The sequence below is a fragment of the Pelophylax lessonae genome, assembly GCF_965119305.1.
Source record: "Pelophylax lessonae genome assembly, chromosome: 12".
NCBI classification, from domain to species: domain Eukaryota; kingdom Metazoa; phylum Chordata; class Amphibia; order Anura; family Ranidae; genus Pelophylax; species Pelophylax lessonae.
This window is the reverse complement of record NC_138779.1, coordinates 199,341,999-199,361,916: the sequence shown is the minus strand read 5'-3', so window position 1 is coordinate 199,361,916 and position 19,918 is coordinate 199,341,999. Positions and strand designations below refer to the sequence as shown.

General features: G+C 43.0%; 1 protein-coding gene across 1 annotated transcript; it reads left to right on the top strand.

The window, feature by feature from the left end:
• Positions 1–1,681: 1,681 nt before the first annotated feature.
• Positions 1,682–17,892, top strand: LOC309568329 (uncharacterized protein; the record flags this gene model as incomplete). The annotated part of the gene is made up of 5 exons (XM_082273993.1): positions 1,682–1,827; positions 5,153–5,269; positions 9,043–9,189; positions 15,526–15,675; positions 17,729–17,892. Exons 1-5 carry the CDS (start codon positions 1,776–1,778, stop codon positions 17,890–17,892), a joined length of 630 nt encoding a protein of 209 aa, XP_082130119.1. The 5' UTR covers positions 1,682–1,775.
• Between the last annotated feature and the right edge of the window lie 2,026 nt (positions 17,893–19,918).

Here is a 19,918-nt window from a genome sequence, read left to right as displayed (position 1 = left end):
TTAACACATGTGACAATAGGACATCAAATTCTTTTGGGGTCCAAGAATCCCTCTTCATCTGGGCTTCAATAATATAGCAAAAAATAAAGGATTTTGGACTTTTCAGACAAATACTGCCCATTCTACTTCGTCTTTACATAGACTTCTCAGTTAGGGTGACCCCTGTTTCTAAGGGGTGCCACCCCTCCCTTTATGGAGAGCTGCCACAGCCAAGCAGTTAGATGTAACCGATGATTGTTTGTTACAGGATAAGGATCCGGGTCTAGTACCTCACCCCCATCTTTCATTTGACAGGGCTTCATTCTGTTACCAATGGTATGTGCCATATTCCTGATCCCACTGGGAAATATCATCTGACACCATGGTCTTAGCTACCATTGCTAAGCAGATGACAGTGCGTGCGTGAGTGTGACCAGTCTTTCAAACCAGACTCAAAATGTAGCAATGTAGTGTAACTCCTAAACTTTTCTCTCTCTGATAAATCAAGTAATATCCCATCTAATAAGGTTGACGAGTAGACCATTTTAGCATACTATAAGTGTTATCAAAGCTTCCTGAATCCGGCTCAGTGCCTATTTGAGGCCCATGTCACACTGGTAGCTGGCAAAAACTCACCAGTGGCAGGTGGGCAGGAAAAATATACACCTGCTTGTATAAACCGCTGCCTTGCCTTCAACGCATTGCTTGCTTACTGACAAAAATGTTGAAGAATGTAAGTTTTCATCAAGCAAGGGTGGGAATCTTACAAGCAATTAGGTGTTTCACTATCCTGATGTGTCCTGCATAGGAGTGCTAGTGTAACAAGTGCCTTACTACTATTCTCCAAAAAAAAATTCTTATTTGTGAATGAAAAAAATAGTCCTGGTAGGTAGTTTAAAAGATGGGTGACTCACCAGATGTAATGGGTCTCATATACCATACGATATTAAGACCAATCACGCTTGTCGGCCCTCAGGGCCACGGTAGGTCCCCTTATGATGCCTCCTGGCTGTGCTGGTGATGATTCCCTCCTCACCGCTCCATGGGGCAGCATACAGTGCTGTTTATAAAAGAAGATAAAAAGCTCCAGATGGTGTAATATTGTTTTTAAAAGGGTTTTATTCCCATAAATATATAACAAGGTTTCAATCAAGATAGGTAGCAGTATTCAGCAAAAAAAGGTTTAGATTCCCGTGGCAGAGTGGCGAGCGGAGGTAAATCCGGCTTGTGCTCCAGTGTACGTCACGCTGTGCAGTCCACGACCTGACGTGTTTCGTCACATCCGGTGACGTTTTCAAAGGGTATTTTTTTACTACTGCTGCTGCTATATTCACAGATTGTCACTACATAATTAATAAACATTTTAAATTTCATTAAATATTATAATTCTAAAAACTCCTAGGCGCGGGGAGTGCACTTTTTTAAGTGTTACTTTACATATACAATGTCCTTATTTCCTTATAATGCAGATAAAATACACAAAAAAATATTTGTTTTATTTTTAGGGCTAAGGAAAGACATTATGTATTCATCACGAGTTCATCCATTACGAGATCCAGATGGTTGAACTTCATCCAAATTCAATGCAAATATTTTTCCCAAACATTTACATTTATTAAATACTGTTCGATGTTAGTTTATCAAACAAACGCCACCACAAAATGCAATAACGATCTCATAATAAATCTGCCTCAATGACCATTAGCATCATATATATACCAGCATTTGAGAAGAACTTAAATCTCTTGAGAAGCATTGGAAGATCACCGACATCCAAGACATTCAAAAACAATAAAATGAAGACTGTTGCCGTTATCCTGTTACTTTTCTCCTTTGGTCTATTTACAGGTAAGTAACCTATGTCGCTTACAAAATACCAGTCTCCTTTACTCTTATTTCTATTATTTATTGAAAAAGAAAGACCCTGGCCCCAGGTCTTTAAAGCCATCTCAGACCTCCCATGGACAATTCTTCAGCTTTCATGCGAGATTTTTTTTTTTGCAACAGCAATTTTATTTGGCAAAAACCAACATAGAACAAGAAATAAAAAAAAGTTATAAAAGCTATTCATTTAAACCAACTCTTAATATTAAAAAACCCATAGGAATAACCTATAGGAATATATGAAGAATCTTCTGCTCATGTGTCAAAGACACACTGACAGTCTGGAAGAATTCTACAGAGGTGGCTGTGTGGCTCTCAATTGCCCGCACAGAAACGTTCTCTGAGAACTGAAGAGCTGGATTGAATGGGTGGATGGGTTTAATTAACCCAAAACTTTCGTTAAAAATATCAAGTTTGGCAAAAAAATTCAATTTTGGTGAAATACATTGGAGGAACTTTGTGCCGGTTCACACTAATGCGGCAATACTTCGGGGGTGACCGGGGGGCGACCTGTAAAAGTCCTGTGCACCGCGACCTCGGCGCCACTTGCACAGACTTCATATAATGAATGTCTATGCAAGTCACTCCGAGGTCGCCCTGAAGTAGTACAGGACCCTTTTTCTAAGTCGGAGCGACTTGTGTCGCTCCTATTAGAACGGGGAGCGCTCCTATTAGAATGAGGGACCGCGACTTGTCAGGCTGACAAGTCACGGTAGTGTGAATGGAGCCTGAATGGCTCCTTAGGGTTACAGAAGCTCTTTCAACAACGCCACTTCTGTTGTGCAATGGATGATGTAGCAAGTGCATGAGGGCAGGACGTTGCTGCTAAAAACGTCCGTGGGAGATTTGCAACACTGACAAAAAGGGATGAAAAAAAGGTAAAGGTCAGTATTTTATGAAAAAAATAAATTCTTTTAATGCACAGTGCTTTAGCAAATTAATTGTCATCCAGATAGGGTTTATATCTGCTTTAAATGATTATGATTTGTACAAACAAAGTTAGACAACAGTTAAATAAAAAAGCATGATAATAATATTGGGCATTAAGTATTTATGTGTAGCTCCAAGTCATGCCACAACTCCACAGTTATTCAAGGTAATGACCACTGTATATGGATGCTACAAGAATTAGCTTGAATACATCTTGTTTAAGGTCTAGGCCAGTGATGGCGAACCTTGACACCCCAGATGTTTTGGAACTACATTTTCCATGATGTTAATGCACTCTGCAGTGTAGTTGAGCATCATTGGAAATGTAGTTTCCAAAACATCTGGGGTACCAAGGTTCGCCATCATTGGTCTAGGTTGAGGAGTGTGGTAGGACCAGCTCTGATGTACTTCTAAAAGAAACTGCTAGTGCCTAAGACTATGCCAGTTTACAGAAAATATACTATATACACAGAATTGGGATGCCTGCCTTTACACACACACATGAACTTTAATTGCACCCCAGTCTTAGTCCGTAGGTTTCAATATTTAGTGCCTGACATTAGTGATGGACCGAACACCCCCTGTTCGGTTTGCACCAGAACATTTTAAACAGGGAAAAAGTTCTAGCGAACATGCAAACTCTATTAAAGTCTATGGGACATGAACATTAACCTTCTCCCATCCACGCTACAGCCTATATACGGCTGCAGCGCGGACTCACATTTTCGGGAGGCCGTTTTTAAATGGCCTCCCAGAAACAGTCTCCCCGCACGCTCCCGCGAGCGCGCATCGGGGAAAATCTGTGTCGGCCGTGTCCCTTGGACACAGCCGATCACAGATCGTGGTGAATGGCCAATCACAGCGGCCATTCACCACGTGATTGGACCGTCCAATGAGAGATGATCTCATATGTAAACATATGAGATCATCTCTCATCGCCAGCGCTCCTTCCTCACACAGAGCCTGCATGTGAGGAAGGAGGGAGAGCTGCCCAGCGCCGGGGACACAGAAAAAAAGTAATCAGGGCACCGATCACCAGTGCCCTGATTACTAGAGGTACACCAAACACACCTTCAATGCCCACAGTGCCCGCCATCAGTGCCCCCCATCAGTGCACACAATCAGTGCCCATAGTGCTGCCAGTCAGTGCCCATCAGTGCCTGCTCATCTAGGCACTGATGAGCACTGACTGGCAGCACTATGGGCACTGAGTGTGGGCACTGATGGTGCTGCCCGTCAGTGTCCATCAGTGCCACCCGTCAGTGTCCATCAGTGCCACCCGTCAGTGTCCATCAGTGCCGCCTGCCAGTGCCCATCAGTGCTGCCCGCCAGTGCCCATCAGTGCCGCCCGTCAGTGCCCATCAGTGCCGCCCGTCAGTGCCACCTCTCAGTGCCCATCAGTGCCACCTCTCAGTGTCCAGCAGTGCCACCTCTCAGTGCCCAGCAGTGCCGCCTATCAGTGCTCATCAGTGCCGCCTATCAGTGCTCATCAGTGCGGCATATTAGTACCTCATCATCAGTGCCACCTCATCAGTGCCCATAAGTGCCACCTCATCAGTGCCCATAAGTGCCACCTCATCAGTGCCCATCAGTGCAGCCTATCAGTGCCCATCAGTGCCGCCTCATCAGCGCACATCAGTGAAGGAGAAAAATGTATTTATTTTCAATTTTGTAAAAAATAAAAAACCCAGAGATGATTAAATACCACCAAAAGAAAGCTCTATTTGTGTGAAAAAAAATGATAAAAATTTCATATGGGTACAGTGTAGCATGACCGCGCAATTGTCATTTAAAGTGTGAGAGCACTGAAAGCTAAAAATTGGTCTGGATGGGAAGGGGGTTTAAGTGCACAGAAGGCAAGTAGTTAAAAAATCAAAAGTCCTCACTTTAAAGGCTTATATGCAAGTTATTGCTATAAAAAGTGTATGGGGACCTGGGTACTGTCCTGAGGGACATGCATCAATACATTTTTTTTTAAAAACAATCACTTTTACAGGAGCAGTGATTTTAATAATGCTTAAAGTGAAACAAAAAAAATGAAAAAATTGTTGAAATATCGTGCCTGAGGGGTTCCCTTAATGTGCCTGTAAAGTGGTGCATCAGTGCGATGTATGTAGCCTGCTGCAGCAATACTAACATTTCTAAAGGAAAAAATGTCATTTAAACTTGCTCACAGTTGTGTTGTATTGAGGGTCCCGAAAAGATAAGAAATCCAGCAGCCCTCATTGTGTACTATAGATAAGACAACACGTGGGTTTAACTGGCTGATCAGAACAGATTATTATTATTAGTAGTAGTATTTATTTATTTATATATTATATATACATATTACATATTATTTTTGTTTTTTGTTTTCTAGTTGAAAATTTCAAATGTTATGAGTGCCATGGTCGTAATTCTGAGTATTGCAAAGGTGAAGTAACTGAATGCCCAGAAGGCAGCTCTTGTATGACAGTCTATGAAAAATCTGGATTCAGTAAGTGACCATCTTCCATCCCTCTATGGGTGTAGAAAATAAGGTTTGAAAAATATTTTGGTATATTTTGTTAGTTTTACAAACGTATGGCACGGTTTCCCTTTTTTTAAACTGATTGTTTTTATTTAGTCTCTGCATTAATTTTTATATATATTTTTTGTCCTTATTTTTAAAATTATTTACAGTATCACAGGTAGCCAATCAGATATAGTTTGTTTTCCAAAATTTTAGTGTGACCAATTTTGCTGCTGAAATAAAGAATTTTAATGAGGGCATTATTTACTAAAACTAGAGAGTGCAAAATCTAGCGCATGTCTATAAAGATATAACATCAGCTTCCAAGTTTTATTGTCAAAGCTTGAAGTATAACTAAAAGCAAAACTTTTTTTTAGACGTTTTAGACGTTTTGGATAGAGTGGGGAGGGATTTAAACACCTGTCAGTTTTTATTGCTGTCAGTGCCCCCCCCCCCCCCCCCCCCCCCCCTGTTAGGCCTGTTAGGAAGATTCACCCTCTCTATTTGTCCTGGTCATCATTATTATTGAAAATGAAAGTAAAAAGAAAATCCTAAATTTTGGGTTGTCCCCAGAAAAGTAATAGAGGAGACACTAGTTCTGATGATCTGGGGGTCCCCAAGGAATTCCCTTAATTTTCAGGCATTTCATCTCACTTCCTGTTTGGCCATGGGACAGGAAGTGAAGGGAAATCTCTACAATGGGACACAGATGGCAGAAATAAATCTTACAGAGCAGAGGCGTAACTAGAACCTTCGGGGCCCCGGTGCAAGAAACCATGAAGGGCCCCCTGGACCTCTGGGGCCCTTTACTTCCATTGCGGGGCCCTTTATTACGGCCCCGCAGCAGGACCCTTTCACAAGTTCTGCAGTGGGCCCCCTTCCTGCCATCTTGGGGCCTCCCCACAGTGGTGGAATGCCAGGGCCCTGTCACAAGTGTGACCTTTGCGATCCTGGAAGTTCACCCACTGGTGTCAGTAGTTTTTTTTTTTTGGGATTTTAATTGTATTATTTTTATCATTTTATTTAATTTTTTTTACAATGTCACTGACTATGACTCTGTCCATTCAGAAAAGGAAGGAGCTGCTAAATTACATATTTACCAACCCCTTCCTGGTTCTCTATTGTGACAAATCCCCTGCAGCAGCCGGCAGGAGAGGGAAGGGAGCATTCTGAAGGGGGGGGACAGCACAGAAGGGGGGGGGGGACCAGGGGAGCACACAGGAGCCCAGAGACAGCAGAACACAAGTGAACTGGATAGGAGGAGTGGCAGGGGCAGCATACAGGGGAACCAATCTCCTCAATTTCCCTCCTGCAGCTACAGAAGGAAAAAGGAGGACAGTGATTTTCAGGTGTACAGGGGAGCCACATGGGCCCCCTTGAGCATGGGGCCCGGTTGCGATTGCAACCCCTGCAACCCCTGTAGTTACGCCCCTGTTACAGAGGTTATAACCCTAGCCAAAATGGCAAAAAAAAGAAAAGTTTTGCCTATAGTTCTACTTTAATTGAACAAGCTAAAATTAGAAGCCATTTGGCTACCATGCACCACTGCACCAGATTCTGAGTGCACCAGTTTTAGTAAATTTCCCCCTGAATATTTGAGTTTAGTTTTATATTTGTTTGTCTTATTTTTTTTTTATAATGATTTTTTAATAGTCTACATAGATTCTAAATCGTATTATTGTGTAGTGAAGTTATTGGCAGGTTTTTTAAAGTTCTTTACATCCTGAAAAGAAATGCATTATTTCAATAGGACTATTTCAAGGTTTACATGATTACCGATAAGACCAGAATTAAGCCTTTTTAAAATGATGCTTTTTGTGAAAAGGAATATGAGCTCATGTTACCTCTTCTTTCTTACCTTTTCAATTGCTTTATTCCTTCAATAATTCTCCTATCATCCTTCGTTATTAATCACTTGCCGTCTGCGTACGGTAATAGTACTGCGGCAAAGTGGTTCGTTATCGTCTGACGACGTAGATCTACGTCATCAGACACTCCCCTTTCTCGCGCGCCGCCGGAGGCTCGCTCCCGCTGTATTCAGTCTCAGCGGGAGTCGGGCCAGGGGAGGAGCAGCGGCGTTCGCCGCTGCTCTTGCCCAATCGTCGGGGATCTAGTGTGGAGATCCGCCCGCTTGTGTAAACACAAGCGGGCGGATCTCCTAAGTGACAGGCAGGGTCAGATTGCAGGGTTCAGCGTGTCCTTGTGTCACTCAGTCACCTCCCCCCACACACGGCAGTAAGCACCAGGCATACATTAACCCCTCCCTCTCCAATAAAATTAACCCCTTCCCTGCCAGTGTCATTATTACAGTAACAGTGCATATGTATAGCACTGATTACTGCAGTAATGTCACTGGTACCCCCAAAAGTGTCAAAAATGTCAGTCAAGGGTCCGATCTGTCCGCCGCAATGTCGCAGTCCCGCAAAAAAAAAAAACGCAGATCGCCGCCATTACTCGTTAAAAAAAAAACACCAAAAATGACAGAAATCTTTCCCTTAGTTAGTAAACGCAATAACTTTTGCGCAAACCAATCAAAATACGCTTATTGTGAATTTTTTTACCAAACATAGGTAGCAGAAAGCAAATTGGCCAAAAATTTAAAAAAATTTTGATTTTTAAATTTTTTGGGGGGGAATTTCATATAAAAAAATCTTAAAAATATTGTTGTTTTTTTCAAACTTTACGCTCTTTTTTTGTTTATAGCGCAAAAAGTAAAAATCGCACAGGTGATCAAATACCACCAAAAGAAAGCTCTGTTTGTGGGAAAAAAAGGACGTAAATTTTGTTTGGGTATGGCGTCGCACGACCGCGCAATTGTCAGTTAAAGTTGCACAGCGCCGAATCGCAAAAAGTGGCCTGGACGTAAGACAGCAAAATCCTCTAGTGGTAAAGTGGTTAATTTTGTACATCTTTTGCAACAAGTAAATGTCAATCATTTTCTAAATGCTAATAATGTTCTTTGTAAATAGTTTATATATCCTTACAACACAAATTTAAATATATAAAATTAAGAATTAAAAAAAATAAATAAATACATTTTCCGATCGTACAAGCGATAACTGCAGTCTTACGACCAATATTCTCTTGGTTTGGAAGAGCCGCAATTTTCAAAATGAATGCGCTTCCATAGTATTCTCTATATCCTCCAAGCTGTTCCAAAAGACCTACCCCGCAACATTTTTACACACCTACCAGAAACTATGCAAAATTGAAACTATGTAAAATTAAGAATAAAAAAAAATAAATAAATACATCATTTTCCGATCGTACAAGCGATAACTGCAGACTTACGAAAATGGAACAAACCAAAATTCTCTTGGTTCGGAAGAGCCGCTATTTTCAAAATGAATGTGCTTCCGCGTATTCTCTATATCCTCCAAGCTGTTCCAATATGCCTACCCCACAACATTTTTACACACCTACAAGAAACTATGCACAACTTTTCTATGGGGGTAAAAAAACGTCCTCGCATTAACTATGACTTAACCCTGCCCAAACAAAAAGGAGGGATAGGTCTCCCAAACCTAAAAAACTACCATCGGGTTTGCCATCTAGCCAGAATTACAGAATGGCATGCACACGAATAGCAAAAAATGGCCTGATCATTAGTGGTGGAAACCTTCCAGGGGGTCAGGTGGTTAATAAATGCACAACTGCATAATTCATGTCTTTCTTTTTTTTTTTTCATCTTCCTGTAGTTTGTCTTTGAATTGTACAATTTCAGAAATATTTTCATTTAAAATATTTTTTGTTTGCAGATCATACCTACCACTCCATTGAGAAGCGCTGTGCTTTAAATCTGAAATGCAATCATAGCATGTATGCCTATGTTAATGATGATGTTTACTATGACCTGACATATGATTGCTGTGAAAATGATTTGTGCAACAATGGGACTTTTGCGAGTGAGTATAATGTATTTGTGTGTTTTCTGTTCGTTTCGTATTTGATACCTCAAATTTGTCACAATATGAAACAATGAAATACATTTTACATACATCAATGTATAACTCATAAGTGCTTGCATTCCTTAGGCTTTGTTCACACTTGCTAAAAATACTGACGCTGAGCGCCGGTTCACACTGGCGCGACGCTACTTTCAGGGGCGACCTCCGAGATCGCGGTGCGAGCAGCGCGCTGCGACCTCGGAGCGGCCGCCACAGACTTCATAACATTGAAGTCTATGGCGGTCGCCTCCTGGTCGCCCCAAAGAAGCTCCGGACCCTTTTTCTAGGTCGGAGCGACTTGTGTCGCTCCTATTAGAACGGGTCCGTAGCTTCCCTATGGGAGGCGACCTGCGGCGACCTGTGAGGCGACCAGGTCGCCTCACAGGTCGCCCTAGTGTGAACCGGGGCTTAACCAACGCGCCTATAGCTGATATAGGGATTGTAAAGTCTTGGTTTTTTTTTTAATAACAAACATGTTATACTTACCTCCTCTATGCACTTGGTTTTGCACAGGGCAGCCCGGATCCTCCTCTTCTCGGGTCCCTCTTTGCTGCTCCTGGCCCCTTCCTCCAGTCGAGTGCCCCCACGGCACCCAAGCCGAGCCGAGCTGCAGCTTCGTGTGTTCATTGAGACATGAAACTGCCATTCCTGACCCCTCTCTCTCCTGATAGGCTAGCTGATGTTGATTGACAGCCACGGGAGCCAATGGCGCTGCGGCTGTGTCTCAGCCAATCAGGAGGGAGAGTCCTGGGCGGCCAAGAGACTTGTGGACATCGTTGGATATAGATGGGGATCAGGTAAGTATGAGGGGGTGCTGGGGAGGCCACTACACACAGAAGGCTTTTTATCTTAGGGCTCTTTAACACGGGCGTTCCGTATGTCCGTTTTTCATCCCATCCATTTGCGGATGAAAAACGGACATAATGTATCTCTATGTAAATACGGATGTCAGCGGATGACCATCCGCTGCGCTGACATCCGTTTTTCGTCCTTTCAGTTCAGTTCAGTTTTTTGGAACGGAAGAGAAGCCTATTTTTTCTTCCGTTCAAAAAACGGAACGGAACGCAAAAACGGATGTCAGTTGTGTCATCCGCTGACATCCGTATTTACATAGAGATACATTATGTCCGTTTTTCATCCGCAAACGGATGGGATGAAAAACGGACAGACGGACCGGATGACACAAGTGTCATCCGTGTCCGTTTCAAAAAAAAAAAAAAAAGGACCCGATTGGGCAAAAAAAACTGAACGCCCGTGTGAAAGAGCCCTTAATGCATACAATGTATTAAAGCGGAGTTCCACCCATTTGCCTCCTCCCCCCCTCTGGTGCCACATTTGGCACCTTTCAGGGGGGAGGGGGGAACGGGTACCTGTTCTTGAAGGGTACCCTTCCCCACTTCCTGGAAACGGCGCTGCAGTGAAGTTTGGCCCCCTCCTCCTACCCCCCACTGCCGAGCCAATCCGAATGTGCAGCGCGCTTCACGCATGCGCAGTAGGGACCCGCCCGTGAAGCCGCAAGGCTTCACTGCCGGGTTCCCTTACCGGCGATGGCGACGGCAGCACCCAACAGCTGAAGGACTCAAGGACAGGTAAGTGTCCTAATATTAAAAGTCAGCAGCTACAGTATATGTATGCTGACTTTTGGAGGGGGGGGGGAAACTCAGCTTTAAGATAAAAAAAAAAACGTTCTGACTTTACAACTCCTTTAAACACTTCCGCTCCGGAAGGTTTTACCCCCTTAATGACCAGGCCATTTTTTGCGATATGGCACTGCGTTACTTTAACTGACAATTGCACGGTCGTGTGACGCTGTACCCAAATAAATGTATGTCCTTTTTTTCCCCACAAATAGAGCTTTCTTTTGCTGGTAATTGATCACCTGTGCGATTTTTATTTTTTGCGCTATTAATAAAAAAAGAGCGACAATTCTGGAAAAAAAAAAAAATATATATATATATATATATATATATATATATATATATATATTTCACTTTCTGCTATATAACAATCCCAATAGAAAAACATGTAAACATCAAATTTTTTCATCATTTTAGGCCAATTTGTATTCTGCTACAAATTTTTGGTAAAAAAAATCCCAAAAAGTGTATTTTGATTGGTTTGCGCAAAAGTTATCGCGTCTACAAACTGCGGGAAAGACATGTCATTTTTATTTATTTGTTTTTTTTTTACCAGTAATGGCGGTGATCTGCGATTTTTAGCGGGACTGCAACATTGCGGCAGACTGATCGGACCCCTAACTGACATTTTTGACACTTTTGGGGGGACCAGTGACATTACTACAGTAATCAATGCTAAAAATATGCACTGTTACAGTACTAATGACACTGGCAGGGAAGGGGTTAACACCAGGGGTGATCAAATGGTTAAATGAATGCCTAGGGGGAGTATTCTAAATGTGGGGGGGTGAGCTTATGGAATCATCACAGGGACCCGTGTTTCTAAATAGGAGGATCACAGGCACTCTGTGTTGATAGTAGAGAGAATAACAGTCTGCTGTGTTTACAACTGCAGCCCTCCGTTCTGTCTCCATGGGGAGCGATCGCAGATGCCCAGCGGCAATCCCGGCGGCCAGCCTCGCAGATCAGCTTCCCCACTGGTGAATGGGGGCAAGCGCGTGCCCCCACGATCGTTCCCGCGATGCGCCGTACAGATTTCAGTTTTTTCAGCATCCCCATAGAGCGTGCAAGATGCACCCCTTTTTTTACACCTCATTGATATGTTTTTAACATGCCGCAAACGTGCCGCAAACGTGCAAATACATACAAGCATGTTTACGCATTACAATAGACTTGAATGGAAGATGTTGAGATGCTCTGTTTTGCTGTCCATATTTTCAATTGGAGACCGCTTTTTTAGGCTTTTGAGGAGCAATAAAAAGGTGTTGCAGATGCCTGCATTTAATGCCAGCGCCTTAACCACTTAAGCCCCGGAGGATTTGGCTGCTCAAAGACCAGGGCCTATTTTGCGATTCGGCACTGAGTGATTTTAAAGGACAATTGCGCGGTCGTGCAACACTGTACCCAAATGAAATTGACGTCCTTTTTTCCCCACAAACAGAGCTTTCTTTTGGTGGTATTTGATCACCTGTGCGATTTTTACTTTTTGCTCTATAAACAAAAAAAGAGCGAAAATTTTGAAAAAATAACAATATTTTTCACATTTTTTTATATGAAATTCCCCCCCAAAAAAAAGGTAAAAATCAAAATGTTTTAACTTTTTAGGCCAATTTGTTTTCTGCTACCTATTTTTGGTGAAAAAAATCGCAATAAACGTATTTTGATTGGTTTGCGCAAAAGTTGTTGAGTTTACTAACTAAGGGAAAGATTTATGTCATTTTTATTGTTTTTTTTTTAACGAGTAATGGCTGCGATCTGTGATTTTTTTTGCAGGACTGCAACATTGCGGTGGACAGATCGGACCCTTGACTGACATTGTTGACACTTTTGGGGTTACCAGTGACATTACTACAGTAATCAGTGCTATACATATGCACTGTTACTGTAAAAATTACACTGGCAGGGAAGGGGTTAACTTTATTGGTGATCAGTGGGTTGAATGTATCCCTGGGGGCGTGATTCTATCTGTGGGGGGGGGGCATGGCTTGTGATGTAACCACAGAGACATACGATCCTACATAGCAGGATCGTATAGTCTCTGCAGTTACACCAGGGAGAATGACAGACGGTTGTGTTTACATCAGCCGCCTGCCTTTCTCCCTCTGCAGCGGAATATCACGAGTGACCGGCGGACATCGGAGCCGCCGGTCACTCGCGTAGGGATGTTAGTGAACGAGTGGGGGCGGGAGCGCGCCTCCGGCGGCACGCGCTCACCCCCTAGAGGCTCGTGGGCGAGCGACGTAGCCCTACGTCGTTTTGCCTAGTAGGGGCTGACCGCTGCAGTAAAAAGTCGTGCGGCGGTCAGCAAGTGGTTAAAGTGGACAAAAAAAAAAAAATGCAGGGGTTGATTTACTAAAACTGGAGAATGCTAAATCTGGTGCAGCTCTGCATGGTAACCAATCAGCTTCTAACTTCAGCTATAAATTATTCGATGAATTACTTGATGAAGAACTCTAGCCCCGATATGTCAGGATGTTCCTAAAGAAACCCTCTTTCTGTCGAGGAACTAGTGTTTCACTGCATACACACCACGGTCATTGATGAGCCACGTAGCTGAGAACATTAAAGATGTGTTTCACAAATGAGAAATGTCTTATCACCCTTATAACATCTGGCTGCCTAAGGCCAGCTAAAATATAATAGTTGATTCTGCCAACTGACGATCATTGGATTTGGCAGCTGCATTAATTTTCTTTTTTTGAGGCTAAGAAAGTTTTCAGCAAGTACAGAATACACCCTTTGATTTTGACAGAAATAGTGTTCTTGTAAATGAAGCAATAATGGTATCATTCTTCTGTAAACTACTAATCTCCACACCAGTGATGGTGAACCTTGGCACCCCAGATGTTTTGGAACTACATTTCCCATGATGACTGCACTGCAGAGTGCCTGAGCATAATGGGAAATGTACAGTAGTTCCAAAACATCTGGGGTGCCAAGGTTCGCCATCACTGCTCTACACCCTCTATGTGATAGAGATAGACAATAGAAGACACAACTATAGTCCAACCTAGGTGGCAACCATGGCTCCTTCCATAAATGCTGTGGAGGAATCAGTATAGCCACCCTAGGACAGAGAGTGTGTTATTCTCAGACTTTCCAGGTGAAGATAAAAGAAATAAAGCCTGAAAAAAAAGAAAACGAATGCAACCTCCACATCTGCAACATATTACATTATCATTTATGGGTAGCTGCACCGGCTTTAGATATACATGTTCAGGGTTTGCTCCCCCAATTTTTTGCTTGTTTATTATGTATTCGGTCTGACCAGTGGTGTATTTTGGTTTTGTGCTGCCCTAGGCAAGACTAAAATTGGGCGCCCCACCCCCATGTAACTCTGCCCCACTCCTTTTTTAACGGATGTGACTCCCTCCAGAATTGAAGAACTACAAGTCCCAGCATCAACCTCTGAGATCTCACGAGAGGGGGAGGGAGGTTGGGGGTGGGAGAGAGAGAAGGGGGTGGGAGAGGGAGGTCAATGAGGGAGAGAGAGAGGGGGGATGAGAGAGAGAGAGAGATAGGGGGTGAGGGGGAGAGAATTGGGGGATGAAAGAGGGAGGGGGGGAGAAAGAGAGAGAGAGGGGGGATCAGAGAGTGAGAGGATGAGAGAGGGGATGAGAGAGAGAGGGGGAGATTAGAGAGAGAGGGGGGATGAGAGAGAGAGCGAGAGAGGGGTGAGAGAGAGAGAGAGGGGGGATAAGAGAGAGAGCGGGGGTGAAAGAGATAGAGAGGGATGAGAGAGAGGGGGGGATTATAGAGAGAGGAGGGATGAGAGAGAGAGAGGGGGGATGAGAGAGAGAGGGGGGATGAGAGAGAGAGAGAGGGGGGATGAGACAGAGGGGGGATTAGAGAGAGAGAGGGGGATGAAATATGGGGATGAGAGAGAGGGTGAGAGAGAGGGGGATGAGAGAGAGAGGGGGGATGAGAGAGGAGGATGAGAGAGAGAGGGAGTGATTAGAGAGAAAGAGAGAGGGGGTGTGAGAGAGAAGAGGGGTAAGAGAGAGAGAGAGGGGGGCTGAGTGAGAGGGGGTGAGAGAGGCGGCTCTAGCTACCAGTGGACAATAGAGTCTCAGGTGGAGGGTGGGGAAGCTTTTTTGCTGCCCCCCTACAAAGTGCTGCCCTAGGCCTGGGCCTTGTTGGCCTAGGCCAAAATACAGCACTGGGTCTGACCAGACTTCTGAGGTTGAGCATCCCACCCCCCACACACACCTGTACTCTATCAGAGTCCACCATCAAGTAGATATAGGAGGAGTCCTTTGTAGTGCATTAGCACATTCATCCCAGCAAGGAGTGTTGTCTCCAAGGGTTGGAGAGGCTGGATTCACCCCTTTTTTATGGATAGTGTGGGACCCACTGATAATGGGGTACTTTGACGCAGTGGTGGGCTTGAGCACGATATGGCCATATGGTGGGACTAAACCCCCATTTTTATTTATGGATTGTCTCCATATTTAATAGTCATTTCTTTTGCATGGTTGGGCTATTCTTTTAATATACATGTTGCTTGGTCCAGCTGCACCGGCTTTAGATATACATGTTCAGGGTTTGCTCCCCCAATTTTTTGCTTGTTTATTTATGGGTAATACTTTTCTTCTTTATCATACAGTAATGCAAACTTTATTCTTTTTTTTTTCCATTTTACACCATTACCATATAGTGAAAAATATAACCTATCCCTTCAATGGGCCTGAATGTCCATCTTGCTCCTCGTATGATACCTTAGCGGTGTGTAAGCCTGTCACAAATACAATCTGCAGAAGTAAGGATGACCACTGTGCCACATTGGTTGGATTGATGGAAAAACCAGGTAGGTTTTATTACTTTTTGGGGGCTGGCTTTTACATATTATCCTAGAGTTTTGTTTCCTTGATTAGCTAAAAGGACATTAAAAGGAACATAGGAACAAGCCCCGTACACACGCAACGATTATCGGCCGACCGATCGTCTGTCTTTTGTCCAGAGTGGTGTTTTGTTGGTTGGAATGTGCCTAGACTGCACACGAATTTTCTCGCCCGACAAAATTCTACTTCAGAAGTGATGTCATGTGTTTGGTTGCTTTCTTTGTGTTCTTTCTTCACTGAGCATGCCCAGACTTGCTGATCAGATTTTTGTCTGCAGAAATCTGTACTGACTGCATGAAAATCGGCCGTTGCGTTGACGGCCAACAAAAATTTTATAGCCTGCACACCAGATTTTTTTCGGCCGAAAAGTCGGAGTCGGTTGTTGGAAGCATCATACTAACAAGCCGAAAATCGGCAGATCGGACGTTGGCCAAAAATTCCCTGACAATTTTCGACACGTGTGTACGGGGCTTAAGCGCTTGACAGGATATTACACCCTTTGGTACTGATGCAATACAGGCAAGTTTGTGGGTTGCTTGAGGCACCAAATCCTAAATGTAATATAACCGACGGAAAACAAAAGGATGGATTTTTCAGATGCCAAGATGCAGTCAGACCAGAACTAAAATGAATAAAAGAATGCATCCACAAAACATGATTGCAGTATAAAACTTCACTTGCTGAAGTAAAAGCATAATCTCCCTTTAAGTAATCCCCAAGTCCCCAAACATTAGCTAAAAATAACAATATTACAATTAATAGTTATTAGGCAAATCTGTGCTTGCATGGGGATGCTTCCATCACAGGCTTGCATGCCTCAATGTGTTTCGTGGATAGATTCGCTTCATCAGGAAAAAAAGGGGGGGGGGGGGCACTAAACAATTAAAAATAACAGAAAACGAAAACAAACCATGAGTAGACATGCACCAGGGGCATGATGGACTCACCAATACATTCCACACAACCCTGGAAGGGAAGGGAAGGGAAGGGACTAGGGCAAATGCCCAACAGAGCCTCCCCCTAGGGGCAGATGTGGAGGCAAAGGTTCTGATGTATGGGAAATTGCAAGTCCTGCAAGGAAATATCGATTCTTTAGATTAGACAATTCAGATCATGGGAAAATTATACACTACCAATCAGACTGGCTCCTTGGAGTGTCTACTTTCCAACAAGGGTCATTTCGGGAGTTTTCGTACTATTTCAGCAATTTTTATTTTAACAGAAAGTAGTAAGTAGAAAGTAGGGACATTTTGAGCTTTCTTCCTTTTTAAGGTAAAAAATAAAAATCCAACAGTTAATAAATATCCCAAAAAGAAAGCTTTATCTGTCTCGAAAAAAAATTATACAAAACTCAATTGGGTACAGTGTTGCATAACAGAGTAATTATCAGTCAAACAATCTCACGGTGCTGAAAACTGAAAAATAGACTGGTAAAGATGAGGTATTAACCACTTTAAGACCGGAAGGATTTGCCATCTTAATGACCAGCCTGACACACGCACCGGCTTCCCCGCTGACAATCGAGGGGCATGAGCGCGCTGCCGGTGGCACGTGCTCGCCCCTTAGCTCCTGCCAGGCGAGCAACTTAGATCTAAGTCGTTTTGCCTGTAAGAGCCAGCCTGCCACAGTAAATATAGCGTAAGCGGTCCGGAACTGGTTAAAGGTAGTTACTCAAGTGGTTAAATATAGTTGGTATTTTTTTTACATACTATGCTGGAGTCATGGAACCGGTGGCTTCTCTACCTTCTATTTTCCTGGCCACCAGTCTTCTAACTTTTCCTCTTTGAGGTCAGTGTAGCCGTATTAGTGCACTTGCGACAGAGACAATTGAGATACTTTTTTTATTTGCACTAACATACAATTTTTCAGGACAAGCTTTCGGGGAATGTCCCCTTCATCAAGATCCAAGCAGTACCTAGGTGTGAAGTTAGCAGTATCCTTGAGTTCAGCTTTAAAGGCCAAATTTTAATGTTTGTTTGACCATTAACCATGCTAATGCTGATTATTTTATTCTTTCAGATGGTGTTTTAACCAACTTTTCAGTACGGGGATGCATGTCGAATTTGAGTTGTAACTACGAACACAGCCAAGCAGTTGGATACAAAATGAAGAATATTAAAGTACATAATTGCTGGTTACCAGAACTGAATCCTCATCATAAGCATGAAAAAAAAGAGAAATGATGGGCTATGCTACAGGAAAATGACATCAGTTTAGATTTTAAAAAGGCAGAACCCTATCTAATTAGCTAAGGGATGAGTTAAAAATAAAACTATATGAGGTGCTTTATTAGACACCACTTTTCTGAAACCTTTTACTCCTTGCCTTCCTTTGTTCACTTCCATACTGACCATCTAAAGCTCCATTACAGTCAGTAGTAAAGGACTTTCCTGTGCTAAGCTCACCTACGCATGGCTCTTTGCAGTCCCCAGTACATGAACCAAGCAATTATTATAGCACTTCCAGTGCATTGCATCCTATCACCTTACATAATGTTCAAACATTTTTTTCTTGACCCCTTCTGGACCGGAAGATTTCCCCCCTTAACCACTTAAGCCCCGGAAGATTTTACCCCCTTCCTGACCAGGGGGTATTTTGCGATTCGGCACTGCGTGACTTTAACGGACAATTGCGCGGTCATGCGACGCCGTACCTAAACTAATTTGACGTCCTTTTTTTCCCACAAACAGAGCTTTCTTTTGGTGGTATTTGATCACCTGTGCGATTTTTTTTATCATGCGCTATAAACAAAAAAAGAGCGTAAATTTTGCAAAAATAACAATATTTTTCACATTTTTTATATGAAATTCCCCCCCAAAAAAAATGTAAAAATCAAATTTTTTAACATTTTCGGCCAATTTGTTTTATGCTACCTATGTTTGGTAAAAAAAAATCGCAAAAAGCATATTTTGATTGGTTTGCGCAAAAGTTATCGCGTTTACTAACAAAGGGAAAGATTTTTGTCATTTTTGTCATTTTTTTTTAACGCGTAATGGCGGCGATCTGCGATTTTTTTTGCGGTACTGCGACATTGCGGCGGACAAATCGGACCCTTGACTGACATTTTTGACACTTTTGGGGTTACCAGTGATATTACTGCAGTAATCAGTGCTATAGATATGCACTGTTACTGTAAAAATACACTGGTAGTGAAGGTGTTAACTTTATTTGAGAGGGAGGGGCTGTGTGTGTTCCTAGGGGCGTGATTCTAACTGTGATTGGCTGTGGCTTGAGCTGTAGGAACACTGATCAACGGTCCTACATAGTAGAACCGTATGATCAGTGTTTCTACACAGGGGAGAATGACAGGCGGCTTGTTTACACTAGCCGCCTGACTTTCTCCCTCTGCAGCGACGATCGCAGAGTGACCGGCGGACATCGGGTCCGCCGGTCACATGCGCGGGGGTGTCCGTGACCGCGCGGGAGCGCGCCTCCGGCGGCGCGCGCTTAATTCCCAGAGCCTCACAGGCTAGTGACGTTTATATACGTCACTTTGCCTGTGAGGGGCTGACCGCCGCAGTATATCTACTTGCGGCGGTCGGCAAGTGGTTAATGACCAGGCCATTTTTTGCTATTTGGCACTGCGTTACTTTAATGAAATATTGCGCGGTCCTGCGACGCTGTACCCAAATACAATGTATGTCCTTTTTTTCCCACAAACAGAGCTTTCTTTTGGTGGTATTTGATCACCTGTGTGATTTTTATTTTGTTGCACTTTTTAAACAAAAAAAAGAGCGACAATTCTGAAAATAAATAATTTCACAAGCCACCCCCCCCCCCTCACAGTTAGAATCACTCCCCTAGGCTCACATTTAACCCCTTGATCACCCACATGATAACCCCTTCCCTGCCAGTGTCATTATTACAGTAACAGTGCATATTTGTATAATAATATTTTTCACTTTCTGCTACATAACATTCTCAAAAAAAATGTAAAAATCAAAATTTAGGCCAATTTGTTTTCTGCTACATATTTTTGGTAAAAAAAAAATCACAATTAGAGTATTTTGATTGTTTTGCGCAAACGTTATTGCATCTACTATCTACAGGAAAGATTTATGTCATTTTATTGTTTATTTTTTGACACTTTTGGGGGGACCAGTGACATTACTACAGTAATCAGTGCTACAAATATGCACTGTTACTGTATTAATGACACTGGCAGGGAAGGGGTTATTACTGTGGGTGATCAAGGGGTTAAATGTGAGC